At 41.4% G+C, this 18,419-nt stretch overlaps 1 protein-coding gene across 6 annotated transcripts in view; it reads right to left on the bottom strand.

Annotated features, from left to right (window-relative positions):
- LOC137655717 (rho GTPase-activating protein 18-like) overlaps positions 1-18,419 on the bottom strand; it is a 451,738-nt gene that overhangs the window by 56,885 nt on the left and 376,434 nt on the right. For all 6 annotated transcript variants that reach the window (XM_068389727.1, XM_068389729.1, XM_068389726.1 and 3 more), the window contains 6 exons: positions 18,272-18,396; positions 16,441-16,617; positions 16,018-16,189; positions 15,718-15,821; positions 15,409-15,473; positions 954-1,138 (listed from right to left, as the gene is read on the bottom strand). In XM_068389727.1, coding sequence (XP_068245828.1) covers positions 954-1,138; positions 15,409-15,473; positions 15,718-15,821; positions 16,018-16,189; positions 16,441-16,617; positions 18,272-18,396 — 828 coding nt within the window. The remainder of the gene's footprint in view (positions 1-953; positions 1,139-15,408; positions 15,474-15,717; positions 15,822-16,017; positions 16,190-16,440; positions 16,618-18,271; positions 18,397-18,419) is intronic.

The following is an 18,419-nucleotide window of genomic DNA, read 5'->3' as shown; positions in this document are numbered from 1 at the left end:
TAGTCGGTTAAATAATATAAAAAAAATCACCAGGAAAAAAAGATATCAGTATAGTAATTAACAAACACTTGGTGAAAGATTTATTTAATGAAACCTAAGAAGTCAAATACATAAAAGAGGAAGAATTAAACACCTTAAAAAAACCTGAAAATATGATTGTATACAAAAGGTAAAAATTAATTTTAAAAATAAACAAACTACAACCAAAAAAAAAAAAAAAAAGGTAATAGTGGACAAAACACTTACTCAAATACGCTGATTTATAAAAAAAAAAAAAAAAAAAAAAAATGTGAACTTGAATATTTTTATACTGACTTTGGAGCAAAAAATTATAATGCTCATTACTGATTATCATTTATCTATGTTATAAACATATCTGTACATATAAAAAACTAGAACTCTGGTAAATAAAGTACAGTATATCTGGTTCACCAGATATACAGTAAGGACCATCCAGTTAAGTTATGAATGGCATTGAAAACCAACTGGCTGATGATGAAAATATTCATAATGAATTTTCATTAAAATTTTTCAAAATGCATAAGCAAAAGAGATGAAGAAAATTTACAGATCCATGTGTACTTTAATTGGGATATAAATATTTAGTTTAATCCCGAAAAACCAAATGGTTCAATTGCTAGGAAATCGTAGGCTTGTTTCCAACAAGATAGATAGGTAAATAGTAGAGTGTAACTGTCGGGAACCATGAGGGTATGAGCAATGCTTTGGACTACCAGACGATTTTGTTTTGAATCGGGAGTCAAGTGTCAAGGAAATTAATCGCGAAATTATAATTGATGTGCTGTTAAAGAAATGTTTTAGAGCAAATATCAGTCTAAAATTACAAAAGTTTACAGTAATATCTCACTTGAAAAAAAAGAGGACAATATACCAAGCTCTAAATAGTGAAATATTTTATATAAATATTATATCCAACAACAGATGACACTTACTATGAGTTTTGTAAAATGCAGGCATATAGGTATGAGTGAGTAAAGGTTGAGGAAGCTCTCGTAAGAAACTTTTGACTAGGGTAGCAACATCGTTTGGGGCAGCACCTCTTAGTGCTGTCTCAGCCATAGGCAGGGATGTATAAAAGTGAGAATCGAGGGTACGTCGTAGTTGCTCTGTTTGGGATCTATGGACAGAAGATTTAAATTTTGTTAATGTAAAAAAAAAATGTACTATGTAAAGGCATAAGACTATTCACCACATTTTATCCTATGAAATTGGGTACATTTAGAGTATAAAACTTACAATTCAACTTTCAAAACATATACCATAACCACTAGAAGTATTCTTTCTCCTGAAGGACTTGTAAATACAGTGAACTTTAGTTTATCATGTTCCAAAGATCAAAACAAAAACTTACTTCTCCGACTGGTTTAAATTGAAACAGATACTGCAGCACACATTATAAAAGGTAAACAGCAGTAATTGTACATCACTGTGATCATTCAAATTCTTGGGATAGGTCAGATTAGAAGTGTAAAGATAGCTTCAATCTTTTGTACTATAACAGTGTGGTATATATACATTATGAAGGAAAGAACTTGTCTATCTCAGCATAAAACCTCAAATGCTCATCAAACTATGTAGTTCTGTTCTAAATAACTTTGATTTGATGCTTTCTTAATTATGGGCACCATGAGAACATAAACTGTGCCAAACATAATTTTAGTAAAAAAATAGTTTAAAAGAAAATGACTGCTGATTACTAATTGTTAAAAATTAAAACCAAATTAAAAAAGGATTAAATAACTTTAACTGGGTTTAATTTAATTCAGATTGTTAGGCTTGGAAGCGCATTCAGTGTTAAGGTGCTATGGGGGAGAGGAGAACTTGCATTTGCACTATGATTAAAAGTTAAAAGGTTGGACAGAAGTAGAAAGAAGGGAAGTGAAAATGCAGGTCAAATAAGTTACAAATCAACACTGAAAAGACGTTTTGGGCAAATCCCATGATGAGTTTTTTTGTGGCTCATACTGATAATTTTAAGTCACTCATATGAAACAACCTTAGATACTATTGCATAATATTAATACAAATTTCTGGCATTATTTTCGTATTCTAACATTATTTTAATATTTTCTTGCATAAAATAGTATTATATGCAGGTAATACCACACAAGTTGCATAGTTTACATTTCAATATCATATGAGGGCTGGTGTAATTTCATTCTAGTCATGTAATTTTGAAAATGGTTTCTGTATAAGTTTTTAAGAAAGTAATATAGCAGTATTATTGAAATCTTTTGGGGGAGGATGTTAATATCAATTATGAGTTTGAATTATTATTATTATTATTATTATTATTATTATTATTATTATTATTATTATTATTATTAGCTAAGCTACAACCCTAGTTGGAAAAGGAAGATGCTATAAGCCCAAAGGTTCCAACAGGGAAAAATAGTCCAGTGAGGAAAGGAAATAAGGATATAAATAAACAATATGAGAAATAATGAACAATTAAAATAGAATATTTAAAAAATTCTAACAACATCAAAGCATATATTTCATATATAAACTAAGAAAAGGCTTACGTCATCCTGTTCGACATAAAAACATTTGCTGCAAGTTTGAACTTTTGAAGTTCAACCGATTCAACCACCCTATTAGGAAGATCATTCCAAAACTTGGTCATAGCTGGAATAAAACTTCTAAAATACAAAGTAGTGTTGAGCCTCATGATGGAGAATGCCTGACTACTAGAATTAACTGCATGCCTAGTATTAAGAACAGGATGGAACTGTCCAGGAAGATCTGAATGTAAAGGATGATCAGAACTATGAAAAACATTATGCAACATGCATAATGAACTAATTGAATGATGGTGCCAGATCAGGAATAGTCTGAGTATACCCTATAATTATGCATGCAAAATTATTCACAGTGATATGTCTTTCTATCAATAAGAAAACTATTTACTATATACTGCACTGTAACACAATCGTACACAATCACACATTGCAAAATATCACTCATCACTCAAATTGCCAGTTCAGTCTGCTTAAGATTTTATATACATCTTACTTGAGCATGACACGTGGCAGGCTGCTCAGTTTTGATTACTAATAAAACCAAGACAGGACTTCCAGTGTAAAGCCTATTCTGTATTGAATTATTAACATTTAGGAACATTTTCCAACAGAAAATGTACATTATTACACTCAAAAGTTTTGTTCAATTGACAAGAATATTGTTACACTAGTACCTTGATTTACTAGTAACTTTGAATATGTGTAAATCAGTATACAAGTATACAAATTAAAATTGGTTTACATGCATTGTATCGGTTTGCAAGCAAAAATTCCGTGCAGTATGGACATAGTTTTTGGACAAGTACTAACAAGACTGACACGAAATCAGTCATCCAATGCCCATACCAACTCGAGCAGTGTTCACATAATTTTTACCCCGTTTTCATGACATTTTGATAAAAAAAGGAATAGTGGTCGTCTCTAGATAGGTTCCTTGTCAAAATTGATCATGAAAGTGTAAATGGCAACAACGAAGTGTCCATAAAGCAAAAATTGATTCATTTAGTGACGATTAACATCATACAAGCGAGAAAACTCCTGATATTTTACCAGAAATATTCATGGAGGGAGATTCTCCTTTCAAGCAGTAACCCCTCCTCCTCCTCCTCCTCCTCCTCCTCCTCCTCCTCCTCCTCCTCCTCCTCCTCCTCCTCCTCCTCCTCCTCCTCCTCCTCCTCCTCCTCCTCACGCCAGCCACAGCTCTCCTTAAAGGTAAAATGTGATTTAATTTGTTCATTATTTCCATTTTCCATAATGAATGATTCATTTTTAATGTTAGGGGCCATAAACTGTTCAGTAATTACTATACCAAAACTTATAAGAATTAGTATATGCATGTATTTATGGACTTAAGGAACACATTGAGAGAATTTACTGCATTTCTTATGGAATAAATGATTTTAGAATATGAGGATTTTAGAATGTTCGCTCGTCCCCCGGCCAAATCAAACTCATAAACCAAGGAACCAATGTATATGAACTCATTCCTATAACAATATCTTAAAAGTGAGTTTACCATAACTGAATTTCTCAATATAAATGCAATATCAATATATATATATATATATATATATATATATATATATATATATATATATATATATATATATATATATATATATATATATATATATATATATATATATATATATATATATATATATATATATATATATATATATATATATATATATATATATATATATATATATATATATATATATATATATATATATATATATATATATATATATATATATATATATATATATATATATATATATATATATATAGCTGGTGATAAGTAGTAGATTTTTTCAAAAAGAGATAATGGTAAGTATACAAGGGTAAGAATGGCAAATGGAGAGTGGTAGAAAAGCCATTAATGGATTATCTGTTGATAACAAGAAGGATGTTGGGAGGATTAAAAGATGTACATATGTGTAAGGGTATGGCAAACGTTATGTCTGATCACTTTTGGTTGAAGAAAAATTAGCTGTAGCAAAAGAGTAGGGAAATGGAGTGGTATAGTGAAGATTGAAGAGCTGAAAAATAACCAGAGGTAAAAAATGAATATCAAGAAAAGTTGGAAGTGGCATATGACACGGTGAAAGGAAGAGAAACTGGTGATCTGAAGGACGAGTCGAAGTTAGTAAAAGAATAAGAAGAAGTTTTGGAAAAAAAGTAAAGAGACTAAGGAGGGGTGGATAGAGAAGTGAAGAGACAGTGAAAGATGAAAATGGAAGGTTGTTGAAAGGAGAGGAGGTAAGGAAACAGTTGGATGAATATTTTGAAAGGTTGCTGAATGTTAAGGATAATAGGGAGGCAGATATAATTGCTGTTGCAAGTGTTGAGGTACCATTGATGGGAAATGAGAATGACAGAAAGATTACCAAAGAGAAAGAAAAGAGAGTACTAGATGAAACGAGAGCAGGAAAAGCACCTGGTATGGATTGTGTGCGGGCTGAGATGTTAAAGAAAGAGGGCGTGACTGTACTTGAATGGTTGGTGAGTTTGTTTAATATATGTTTCATAGTGTCAATGGTACCAGTGGACTGGGTGTGAGCATGTATTGTTCTGCTATTCAAAGGAAAGGGAGATCTACATGAGTGTTGTAACTCAAGGAGTATTAGTTTGTTGAGTGTGGATGGAAAAGTATATGGTAGAGTGCTAATTAATAGGATTAATGATAAAACAGGGGATGCAGTCTTAGAGGTGACGGGTGGTTTTAGAAGAGATAAAGGATGTATGGCTCAGATTTTTACAGTTAGGCAGATATGCAAGAAATATTCAGCAACAGGTAAGGAGGTGTATGTTGCATTCATGGATCTAGAGAAAGCTTATGATAGAGTCGATAGGGAAGCGATGTGGAATATGACGAGTTATTATATGGAATTTTTGGAATGTTATTGCAAACAGTGAAGAGTTTATACATAAACAGTAAAGCATGAGTTAGGATAGTAAATAACGTGAGTGAGTGGTTTCCAATGAAAGTGGGACTGAGAGAGGGATGTGTGATGTTGCAATGGTTGTTCAATTTGTTTATTGATGGAGTTGTGAGAGAGGTGAATGCTAGAGTACTTTGTCGAGGACTGAAACTGATAAGTGTGATCATGAGTGGGAAGTGAATCAGTTGATTCAGTATTGATTGTAGACTTGAAGGAGAAGCTGGGTCAATTAGTTGACAGAGTTTGGGGGGATGTGTGAGAGAAGAAAGTTGAGAGTTAATGTGGGTACGAGTAAGGTTATGAGAAGGGACGGTCGTGCTAGGTTGAATGTAGTTAATCGAGGAAGTAGATCAGTTTAAGTACTTGGGGTCTGTTTTGACTGCAAATGGTGGAGTGGAAGCAGATGTAAGTCAGAGTGAATGTAGAATTTTTAGGGGCAGTGAAGGGAGTGGTAAAGAATAGAGGGTGAGGAATAAAGGTAAAGAGAGTTCTGTATGAGAAAGTGATTGTACCAACTGTGATGTAAGGATCTGAGTTCTTGGGAATGAAAGTGATGGAGAGACAAAATTTGAATACATTCGAGATGGAGTGTCTGAGGAGTATGGCTGGTGTATCTCGATTAGATAGGTCTAGGAATAAAGTTGTGAAGGTGAGAACAGGAGTAAGAAATGAATTAGCAGCTAGAGTAGCTAAGAATGTGTTGCGGTGGTTCGGCCATGTAGAGATAATGGAAAATGGCCATCTGTTGAAGAAGGTGATGTATGCAAGAGTTGGTGGGAGAAGTACAAGAGGAAGGCCAATGTTTGAGTGGATGGATGGATGGAGTGAGGAAAGTTCTAGGACTAGGTGATAGGAAGATAGATGTGAGAGGCAAAACAGCAATTGTGACGCAGTTACAATATGCCTTGCTGCTTCCTCTGGTTGCCTTAGTGACCCCTGTGGTAGTAGCAGTAGAGGATTTGATATATGAAGCTTCATTTGTGGTGGATAGCAGTTACAAACCAAACTCAGCTGAATCCCTCGTCAGGCTGGGAGGAGCTAAGAGAAGAAAAGTCCACTTTTGTTCTTCTTTTTTATTTGATGTCGGCTATCCCCCCAAATTGGGGTAAGTGCCTTAGTAGATAGATAGATAGATTATTATTAGTAGTAGTAGTAGTATTATCATAAGCATTACTTACTAAGCTATATTCCTATTTTGAAAAGCAGGAAGCTATAAGCCCAAGGGCTTCAACATGGAAAATAGCCCAGTGAGGAAAAGAAATAAGGAAACAGCTAGAAAAGTGTGCCCGAGTGTACCCTCAAGCAAGAGAACTCTAACCCAAAACAATGAAAGACCATGGTACAGAGGATATGGCACTACCCAAGACTAGAAACAATGATTTGATTTTGGAGTGCCCTACTCCTAGAAGAGCTCCTTAGCATAGCTAAAGAATCTCACCCTTACTAAGTGGAAAGTAGCCACTGAACAATTACATTGCAGTAGTTAACCTCTTGAGTGAAGAAGAATTTTTTGTTCTTAGTGTTGTCAGGTGTATGAGGAAAGAGGAGAATGTGTAATGAATAGGCCAGACTACTCGGTGTATGTGTAGGGAAAAGAAAAATGAGACGTAACCAGAGAAGGAATCAATACAGTACTATCTGGCCAGTCAAAGGACCCAATAACTCCCTAACAGTAGTATCTCAATGGGTGGGTGGTGCCTTGACCAACCTACTAGCCTACCCTAAATAGATTTTCAATTTGTCTACACCACTTTTATGAAGTTCAGCTGCTATGCGGCTCCCTTGGATTATACCAGAGTATAAAACAAGGTAGGCTCATGCATCACAAGGGTGAAGTCACCTATAAATCACAAATTTTAAGTAATTTGTATTTTTACTAACAGTACTTACCTCGAACCTCTTTCTTAGGAGTATCTGGAATCTCCTCTCTAACCGACTAAGAATTTTGCGGAGTTCCCCCTCTCTCCGTTACCTTTGTCGGGGCGCTCCGGGGCGGATGGATACTCGCCCTGAGGCGACCTGGGGTCAGCGCGCGAGGGGGCGCTGCTAGGTTTGAGTCGTCAGTAAGCGTACGTTTAAGTACCACTCGAACTCCTGTAAGATACTCGGGGAAGGATGGGTGGGCAATAACCCGAAAATAGTTCGAGGTAAATACTGTTGGAAAAAATACAAATTACTGTACTTAAAATTTGTGATTTGTTCCAACACGGAGTACTTACCTCGAACTACTTTCTTAGGAGACTTATACTTTAGGAGGAGGGAGTGGCTTACAGACCGGAATATCCCATTAACATACTGGGGCACAGGACCTAGATAGGAGGCTAGGTCTAGACAACCCAGTGCAAAGGTAGGAGAGTTGGGGAAAGCACGCAAAAGTCTACCTTAAGTACAACTCACCTTTATGTATAATCCGGACATGGGTTTCCACAGCATCCATCTCTCACATGGTAGGAGGAGAGGAAAGGGGAAAAGGGGATAGCAAGGAAGGGGAGATTAAGGAGGAAACTTGTGTCGCTTGCGATTACTTTCCACGGGCTACCCGGGGCCTTAAACCTTTAAACTTGCTGCATGGCAGAAATTACTGGACCAATGGAGAAGGCGTCCAGGGATTTCCTCGTACAGTCTTTCAGGTAGTGGGCCGTATAGGTGGATTGCCAGGCACAAGTACCCGCTCGCATGATTTGGCCCACTGCCATGTTGGTATCAAAAGCTAAGGAAGTGCTAAGGCCCCTAATATTATGGGGTCGCGGGGTCACAGGAACCGTGGATCCATCACTTTCGTAAGACCTCTTGATGACTTGCCGAAGCCAGAAGGAGATCGTGTTCTTAGAAACTGCCCTCTTGACTGGGCCTCAAGAGACAAACAAACTTTTGATGGCTGGTCTGATTTTGGCTGTCCTACTGAGGTATTTTCTGATTGTTCTCACTGGGCACAGAAGCAAGTCTTCCTGGTTGTCAGAGTGAGGTATTGCTGGAATTAAGAACTCTTCGAACCTGGGATCCGCAACTGCTGGGTTCTGGGTCTTGGCCACGAACTCAGGTAGGAACTTAAAGGACAGTTCCTTCCATCCTTTCGAGTGCGAGACCTCGAAGGACAAGCCATGGAGCTCACTCACACGCTTGGCTGAGGCTAGAGCTAGTAAGAACACTGCCTTGAGAGTGAGGTCTTTATCTAGAATGTCCTTAAGGGGTTCAAAGGGAGGCCTCGAAAGAGCCTTGGGAACCTTGGCCACGTCCCACTGTGGAACCCTAGAGGCACGTGAAAAACAAGACTGCTCGAAACTCATGATGAGCATGGAGATGTGGCGAGATGCCCCCAGGTTGATGCCTCTGAATTGAAAAATTTGCCCCAGTGCTGCACGGACTCCTTTGATGGCTGGAATGGAGACTCCCAGGTCGTCCCTCAAGTGAACCAGGAAGTCTGCAATTCTGTGGACTGATGCGTCTAAGGGCCTCACGTTCTGTGTGGCACACCACTTCACGAACGTGGCCCACTTGGCCTGGTACACTACGCACGAGGACTTTCGGAGATACCCTGACATCCTGGAAGCTGTCTTCTCCGAGAACCCTTCTTTCCTTAGTAGGTGCTTGATAACCTCTACGCGTGTAGCTGCAGGCACTGGAGGTTTTCGTGCAGCCTTCGGAAGTGTGGTTGACGTAACAGATCTTCTCTTACTGGAAGAGGCCATGGAGGGAGTGTGGCCAGGTCCTGTAGGTCCGCGAACCACTCCCTCTCCGGCCACCAGGGCGCTACCAAAGTCATCTTTGTAGCCCTTGACTGCCTGAGTCTGTTGAGTACCTGCCTGAGGATCCAGAAGGGAAGGAAAGCGTACACGTCGAGACCGTCCCACGAGTGCTGGAAGGCGTCCTCGAACGCTGCTGTCGGGTCTGGCAACGGAGAACAGAACACGGGTAACTGAGCATTGAGCCTCGTGGCGAACAGGGCTATTACCAGTGAGCCCCACAACTGGAGAACCTCCTGTGCTACTTGCGGATGTAGAGACCATTCCGACCCTACTACTTGCCCTGTCCTGCTGAGGCCGTCGGCCAGTACGTTTCTCTTTCCCAGAATGAACCTGGCTGCAAGAAGGATGTGGTTCTTTTCGGCCCATTCCAGGATTTGAGCTGTAAGGTTGCACAGTTCCCTTGATCTCAGGCCTCCCTGCTTCTTTATGTATGCCACTACTGTGGTGTTGTCGCACATGAGGGCTACTGAGTTTCCTCGAAGTAGATGGGCGAACGTTGCGAGGGCCTTTTGCACTGCCTTTTCCTCTAGGGACCACTTTCCCTCTGCCATTTCCTCGAGTAGATGGGCTCCCCACCCCTCCTCTGATGCGTCCGTGAAGAGCAGCATCTCCGGAGGAGCAGACGCGAACGGTATCCCTTTCAGTGTGTTCTCCCTGTCGGACCACCAGAGGAGCATGTTCCTGGAGGCCGGGGTCATCCTGACCATGTTCTGCGGAGAGTTCCCCGCTGACCAGAGGTCCTTCAGATTCCACTGGACTGGCCTCAGCTTGAGCCTCCCATGAGGGACAAATTTCTCCAACGAGACCAGGTGACCCACGAGTCTCTGCCAATCCTTGTCTCTCATTGGCGTGTCTGTCAGAAATGGGCAAATGACTTGGTCCAGGTTGTTCAGCCTCTCCTGGGAGGGGAATGCCTTTGCCAACTGGGAATCCAGGACCATCCCTAGGTACGTCATCCTGGTGGTGGTGTCTAACTAGGACTTTTCCAAGTTGATGGTGATCCCTAGATCCCTGCAGAACTGTACAAGTTTCGCCCCCGGCTTCTTTAAGTCTGCCTCTGAGGCTGAAAGCAGCAACCAGTCGTCGAGGTATCTGTTCAGCCTGATGCCCTGTTTGTGTCCCCCAGACTGATACCAAGGTGAACACCCTTGTGAAGACCTGAGGTGCCGTTGACAAGCCGAAGCAGAGGGTCTTGAACTGAAGGGATTGGGATCCCCACTTCACTCTGAGGAACTTCCTGCTGGAGGGTGTACGGAGATTTGAAAATAGGCATCCTTGAGATCCAGAGACATCATGAAATCCCCTTCTCTCAAGGCTGCCAGCACCGACTTCGGCATGTCCATCTTGAAGGAGGTCTTCTTGACGAACTTATTCAGGGCCGAGAGGTCGATGACTGGTATCCAACCTCCCGTAGCTTTCTCTACCAGGAAGAGCCTGCTGTAGAATCCTGGGGATGATTTTTGGAGGGGTTGTAGAGCTCCCTTGCTCAACATGGCTGACACCTCCTCCTGCAGGGCTGCTCTCTTCTTGGGATCTTCGGGTGCCAGCCATTCTGCCCAATATTCGGGGATCAGAGGGGGCGGTTCCGACAGGAAGGGAATCCTGTATCCCTCCCTGAGGACTGTCACGGACCAGGGGTCCGCCCCGTTGTCTCGCCATGCTTGCCAATATTGTTTGAGGCATCCCCCCACCTGAGGCGTGGGAAGGTGTGGGGGGCCTCTCTCCGTATCTCCTTCTGGGGAGACATTTTGAACGGCCTCTCCTTGAGCCAGAATATTTTTGCCTAAAGGAGGCCTGGACTGGAGCACTGCCCATGCGGGAGGGCCGTGGGGATTGGCGCCAGGAAGGGGAGTAGGCCTCCTGTCTAGCCAGAGGCGTAGGCGGGTAGGCCCCGTCCACCGATGTTCTTCTGTGGGAAGGACGTCTTGCAGCCGACTGCCTGTGCTCCGACGGATTCTTCAATTTTCCCACTCTCTCTCCAATGTCTCGGCCACCGCCTGAAGGGGGAACACGGTCTCGCCCCACACCGGTGCATTTCTTAAAACCTTTGCTTCCCGTTCGGGGAGCCTACGGGGGAGCCTGTTAAGGACTGTGTCCCTCCTCCTCAGGACCCAGTTTGCCATCTGGGTCAGAGACTGGAACGTGAGGAACTTCATTGCCTTCCCCCCCACCCAATGGATAAGTTCTTGCAGTAGGGCTTGGTTCTCTGGTACCGAAAGGTTGTGTGCCAGTTGGAACCCCGCTAGGGTGCACGCCCACCAGTCCAACCAGGAGGTCACGTTGACAATGTCTTGGGAGGTGTCCTCCATCATGGCGGCCTCCGCTTGCGAGAAGACCACTGGGGCAGTAAGGCACCTTTCATTCGTATTGCCCTGGTTCAAGGTTGCAATGGCTTCTTCCAAAGTGCGGGGCCCTGAGTGACGCCCGTCTGGCACATAGAACTTATGGGTCCTCAGTCCAGGCAGGAGCTTGAAGGACCCTTGGGCTCTTAGGGAGTTCTTAGGCCCCGCAACAAACCGATCGACGTGTTCCATTCCCAGGGCAACGTCGAGCGCTAGGGGTAGGGTCAAGGATGGCTTCTGTTGCACAGGATTGTCTACCATCCTGCCCAAACCCGAGAGCCAAGCCTGCTCCGATGAAGGTTGCGGTTCGTCCAGCCTGTGATGGTGCCGTATTAGGGCCAGGACCTTCCTGTATGAGGACACCTTGTCCAGGGAACACTCACCGGTGTCTAACAATTCTTCCACCACCTGAACCTCCGTGTCGGTAGAATCTTCGAACACGGAGGGATCCATGGGAGCGGAGGGACCCCTTCCTTCCTGCCGGGTTGATGGAGCGGCTGCCTCTGTCATGGCTGGAGCTGCTGGGGCGGGGGTAGCCGTCTTGGGTCTACCCCCTCCCGGGGAAATCCGTAAAGAACCCCTTATCAGTTGTGGCAGTGGCAGTTTCCGTGACTTGGACGGAGCCGGTGCGACAAAGGGAGTGGGAGCGGAGCTGCTGGGTCTCATCCGCAGTTGCCCCCGCAGGACGGATGGAGCCGGTGACTTGCTGGGCAAGGACAAGGGAAAGTGTGCCAACGGCTGCACCCGACGGGCGAGCGGAGCCGAAGAGACACTGGGCAAGGGCGCGGAAGCGGCTCCAGTGGCCACCGAGGCAGGCACTGGAGCGGCAGCCGCCCTGCTCGACCTGCAAGGGGGAAAAGCCACTCTGATAAACTTCCTCCTGATAGAACTCTTCTTCTTGTTCCTTCTCCTCATGGTTTTCGCCTTTTTCCTTGCTGGGCCTGCGTAAGAGCTCGCCTTCCTTCTCCTAGATCTCTTCCTCTTCCTTCTCGCCTCACGGCCGCTGGAATCCTCCGACGAGGATGAGCTGTAGGACAAGGAACTGCCCGAAGAAGATGAAGAGGAGGAGGAGCTGTCGGAGTCCTCCGTATCTTCCATTACCACTCTCGGGGCCCGTGGTCTAGCTACCAGGGTGACGGGCTGCATAAAATCAGACGGAAGCGTTGCTGTGGGCGCCGGGGGCGTGCAAAGTACACCTCAAGAGGCAAACCAGCCCTCAAACTCCTCTTCTTGCCACATGGGGGACCTGAAGGGCATCCTTGGTGCCATCCAAACAATGGAGTCGGGGTCCGACGAGCACGTGGCCCTCCTTTCTTTGTCATGGCCGCCCCCGGAACCCGCTGTACCTGTAAAACACTGCCACGATGGCGGGGAAGGAGCTGTTTCAGGCCTCCCCCACACCAGGACCTCGTCCACGGCACATACTTCCGCCACACTAGCAGACTCCCCACTCGTCTGCGTAGGCCCCACACAGACAGAATCCCCGATATCAGACTCATGGGGAACGGCAATGGGCCGTTTCCCCGCAACGGACTTACTTCATCCCCTATTCTGGGTAGGGGAAGGTGAAGGAGAACCTCTCTCCGAAGGCGCTGAGGGCGACGTCAAGGGCAAGGTGATGTCCGCCTTCTTGGGAGACCGTTTGGGCGCCTTCTTCTTTTTCGTGGCAAACAAGGTCCACTGTAACTCCGGCCAGGACTCACACTTCGGACACGTGGAGGCAGGGGGGCACTTATTAACTCTACACGAGGTGCACAGCGTGTGCGGGTCAACATCAGGCCTGGGCAACCAGGCCCCGCAATACTTACCAGCTTTGGGCCTGGGACAACGACGCTGAGATTCCATAAAGGAAAACCGGAACACGCAAGCAACACAAGTAACACAAGGAAAGAATAAGGACACAAAGGGAACACGTGGTGCACAAAGGATGGGGAACACAATGGAACACGTTGTACACAAAGGCGGACCGGACGGGATAAGTGAGAGAGAGCGGCGAGATGAGATCTACGCCGCGATCAGACGCTTACTGACGACTCAGACCTAGCAGCGCACCCTCGCGCGCTGACCCCGGGTCACCTCAGGGCGAGTATCCATCCGCCCCGGAGCGCCCCGACAAAGGTAACGGAGAGAGGGGGAACTATGCAAAATTCTTGGTTGGTTAGGTAGTTCGAGGTAAGTACTCCATGTTGGAACAACTAAGCGTTCATCTATTGTCATTATTACTCGCTAATCTACAACCCACATTGGAAAAGCAGGATACTATAAGCCCAAGGTCTCCAACAGGGAAAAATAGCCCAGTTAGGAACGAAATAAGGAAATCGACTGACTACAAGAGAAGCAATGAATAATTAAAATAAAACATTTTAAGAGTAGTACCAACATTAAAATAAATCTTTCATATATAAAGTTTTAGAACTTGAAAAATAGTAAGAGGAAGAGAAATGCGATAGAATAGTGTGCCCAAGTGTATCCTCAAGCAAGAGAACTCTAACCCAAGACAGTGGAAGACCAAGGTACAGAGGGTCTGGTACTACTCAGGACAAGAGAACAATGGTTTGATTTTGGAGTGGCCCTATCTTAAAAAAGCTGCTTACAATAGCTTGAGTCTCTTCTACCCTTACCAAGAGGAAAGTAGCCAATGAACAATTACATTGCAGTAGTTAGCTCCTTGAACAAAGACAAAATTGTTTAGTAATCTCAGTATTGTCTGGTGTATGATGACAGACGAGAATGTGGAAAGAATGGGCCAAACATTTTGGTGTATGCATAGGAAAAAGAGAAATGAGCAATAACCAGAGAGAGGGATCCAATGTAGTATTGTCTGGCCAGTCAAAACACCCAATAACTCTCTAGTGTTAGTACCTAAACATAAATGCTTGCAGGGTAGACACCAGACAGAGATCACCCAAAAGTAGGCTGTAAAGCCAAGTTATAGAGGATGTCCCATTTCAGGAGTTTCTTTTCATTCTTGGCTAACAAGAGAATACCTAGTGTCAGGATCAGGAGATGGCTAAGAGTGAGGGTGAGGAACTCCTGTTCTCTACAGAATGGTCAATGTTTGTTGACTATCATCCCTGACTAAAACTATTAATAGTGCAATCCTCTAAAGCAGCTCTTTTAGAGTAATAATACATTTATCCAATTTGGTAAAATATAAAGCACTATTGTGTGACCAGAACACTGAAGGAGTTATTCCAACAGTTATTGCAAAGTGAATGAGTTTGTGCCTTTTTAAGTTGGTACACTAGCCCTAGGGCAGGGAAGATAATTACTGTATTTCTATGAACCTCCCCTGATGTTCATATTGCTTTTTCTCCAGAAGCCTGGTTTATCAAAATTTACCTCTAAAATTGAAAAAAAATTCTCTATCAATGGACACATGCATGAGACACTAGTGGTTAACGGATAAAACTGAAGTGTTATGACCACTTTGTTATATTAGTTTCTTTATTGCATCTGTGTGACATACACTTCCTCCACATGGGGATTAGCTTATTATTATGTTTTAAATTGCCTTACTGCACAGGGATAGTACTATGATTTAAATTATAATTAAAAGTAGTGCATCTGCCTCCTTGTTCCTCACAAGTTAAGTACTTTTAAGTTTGAATATTAATAAGATTTGGGAAATTCATAGAAGGCTAGGCTAGTTGTTTATACCATCAACTGTCCTGTGAGTATTAATATGGAAATTTATGAAATACCATTTAATTTTGTTACAATAAAAACGTTCTTGTAATTGGTTAATGCATTTACCTAAGGCAACTAAGTGTTTGTAAGAAGCCTTTTATAGAATAACAGGCATTTTTATGTACAGTAGAGGACTAACCTGTGACCTGGAACTCTCATAATTCCTTCTTGGTGCATCCCTTGACGTTCAAGTTGCATAGCCAACTGAAAATAAAATATTTTGTGTTCACTAACAGTTGACCATTAATATAATGCAATGATATTGACAATAGAAATTCCCCTTCCTAAAATTGTCAATCAATTTAAATTAATTTTAAAATGCACTAATAGTGTCATGCATATAAACTTCCCTAGCCATGGAAAAAAAATGTTTAATGTCAGTTTTAATACTCCACAAAAACATTCTAAAAATAAAAAATATAGATATGAATTAATGTGTTAACTATACCTTATAGAACACCACAGGAACACTTGTTTCTAAAGTAGAGTCAGGTAAATATATTCTGTCTCGCTCTAATAAACTTTCCAGTGGAACACCGAAGACATTTGTTTCTATAAAAAAGAATCACAGTACATAAAACATAAGTTGAGTACATGTACTAGGAGAATGAGAGGAATTAATTATTACATTTGGAATGGATAGTGGGTAATGAATATTATGGTACAATTCAGAAAGCTCTTTTGAAACTTCAATAAGTCGTTAGGATTAGTTAAGATTCTAGGTGATGTTGAAACAAAAACAACTAACCCTCCTTATTAGGCTTTCTTTTTTTCAGCTTTCTCCATCTATGGTGAATATGGTGTTCCGTAAAAATTATATCGAGTTCTAGCAGTGCTAGCGAGACAAGCTTGCTGAGATCAGGCTCATCAAGCCAATCCATTCGAGTCTGTCCACAACGACTTGTTTCCAACAAAAGTTCCTGAAATAAATAGAAATAAATTTATTTTCTTCTTATTAGTTTAGATTATTATAAAAACATCAAGATACTGTAATTTCTTATCCTCTGGCTCATACAGGAAATTAATTTGCCTAAAGCTCTTTAGAGCAAAGAATAAGCACAATAAGTGATGACATAGTGAATTTAAGTAATCACTGTATATTTGAGTTTGTTTTTTGCTAATGATTATATGTAACACCTGATATTAAGCATTAAAAGGTAATAACACTTACAGGAAATTCATCATCAGGATTCAGGTATTTGACTTTAAAACCAAGATCAGTAGAACTACCAGTCCTCCTATTTTCAATATTTTCCTGATTTTCTCTTATTTTTCCTCGGTCCCGGTGATCTCTTGAATGACTGACTGAATGTGTCTTACGGATCTCAACAGAAGGTCTGCGGGAGTCCTGTAGAGAAATAGATCAGTTATTACCTCTGACAAACAAAATGTAATGTAGTCTCAATACTAATCACAACAATGCTAATACAATAGGCAAACCATTACCTTATACAGTACAAGCTTTATGCTCCAGTTAGAAGCACCCAATCATAGACATCAAGCAAAAAATATCCTACCACCCTATATATATATATATATATATATATATACATACATATATATATATATATATACATACATATACATATACATATGTGTGTGTATACATATACAATGATCATCATCAGCTTTAACTAGTTCACTGCAGGACACAAGCCTAAGACATGTCCATCCACTCGCATCTGTTTATGGTCGTTCTATGCCAGTATATTTCCTATCATGAAAGTGGTACGGTGAAAACCCCGGAATTACTGGCATTCTACGTTAATATTCATTCTGAAACTTACAGACAAATATGTATTTATCTATTTCAGACACTAGAGTGTAAAAATGACGATTTTAGTACAGTACTGTATACTCTTAATACAATTCAGGTAGGTTTACATAAAAATTCATTTCTTTGTAATGAACTGTGCAATAACTAACATTCACAGCTTTACTAGGGATTTTAACAGATTTCTCATACATAGAAGTGATAGACTCAGTCTTGATAAAGGGCCACTAAGCAGAATTTTGATTAATGATCATTTGGAAAATATATGGCCGGCACTGGGTTGCAGATGCCATGTTGTAATATTGGTACTTCAAAATGAATATCATTTAACCATACATTGTAATCATTACACAATTTCAAGTGCCAAATGAATCAGAAAATCATCAAAAGTAAAATAGGGGTAAACAAGCAATTAGGCTGAGAATGGTAAAATATATTTTAAAGGCTACTCATGAATGGCAGAAGCGAGGGACAGTGACGAAGTCTTAGCCGACAATGCCCTGGAGAGCCTAGAAACTGACCATATATGCGTGTGATCAGCACCCAAGCTAGGGCAGGTAGAGCCAGGCAATAGCTGCTAATGACTCAGTAGTAGACCAATATGCTCCCCCAAAACCCCCATCCTTACCTCGCAATGATGGTGAGGTTGCAGACACTACAAGAAACTAACGAGTTTGAGCGGGACTCAAACCCCAGTCTGGCGATCGGCAGACAGGGACATTTCCATCCCTTTTTGTGAATTCTTCCAATCAATTTGAGAAATATTTTTAAAAATATGTTTCCATTACAAAGACATCCTCACACAAGGAAGGAGTAATTAAAATCTACAAAAACTGTCTCTCGCACAATATCATTATTATTATTATTATTATTATTATTATTATTATTATTATTATTATTATTATTATTTGCAAAGCTACAACCCTAGTTGGAAAAGCATGATGCTATAAGCCTAAGGGCTCCAACAGGGAAAATAGCCAAAGAGAAAGAGGAAAGGAAATAAATAAAACATTTTAAGAACAGTAACATCATTAAAATAAATCTTTTCCATATAAACTATAAAAAACTTTAAAAAAATAAGAGGAAGAGAAATAAGATAGAATAGGAACAAAAGTAGTTGTTAGTATAGAAATACAGGTTTAAAGTCATATACTGATACAATGTTGTGAATGATTACATAATCTAATGTTATACAACACACAACAATATACTGTAAATCATTACTTACTGTAGAAGATTCTAAATCTTGACTATAATGAGAAGCATTGGATTCTATAGATGGGCGTTTCTCCTTGCACTTTGCATGGGGGATGTGGACAGACCCAATATACCGGTACCCCAAGACTTGAATATCTATAAAAGACGGCATTATAAAA

The sequence above is a fragment of the Palaemon carinicauda genome, chromosome 16 (assembly GCF_036898095.1).
Source record: "Palaemon carinicauda isolate YSFRI2023 chromosome 16, ASM3689809v2, whole genome shotgun sequence".
In the NCBI taxonomy this organism is placed as follows: domain Eukaryota; kingdom Metazoa; phylum Arthropoda; class Malacostraca; order Decapoda; family Palaemonidae; genus Palaemon; species Palaemon carinicauda.
This window is presented reverse-complemented; position numbering and strand designations above follow the sequence as displayed.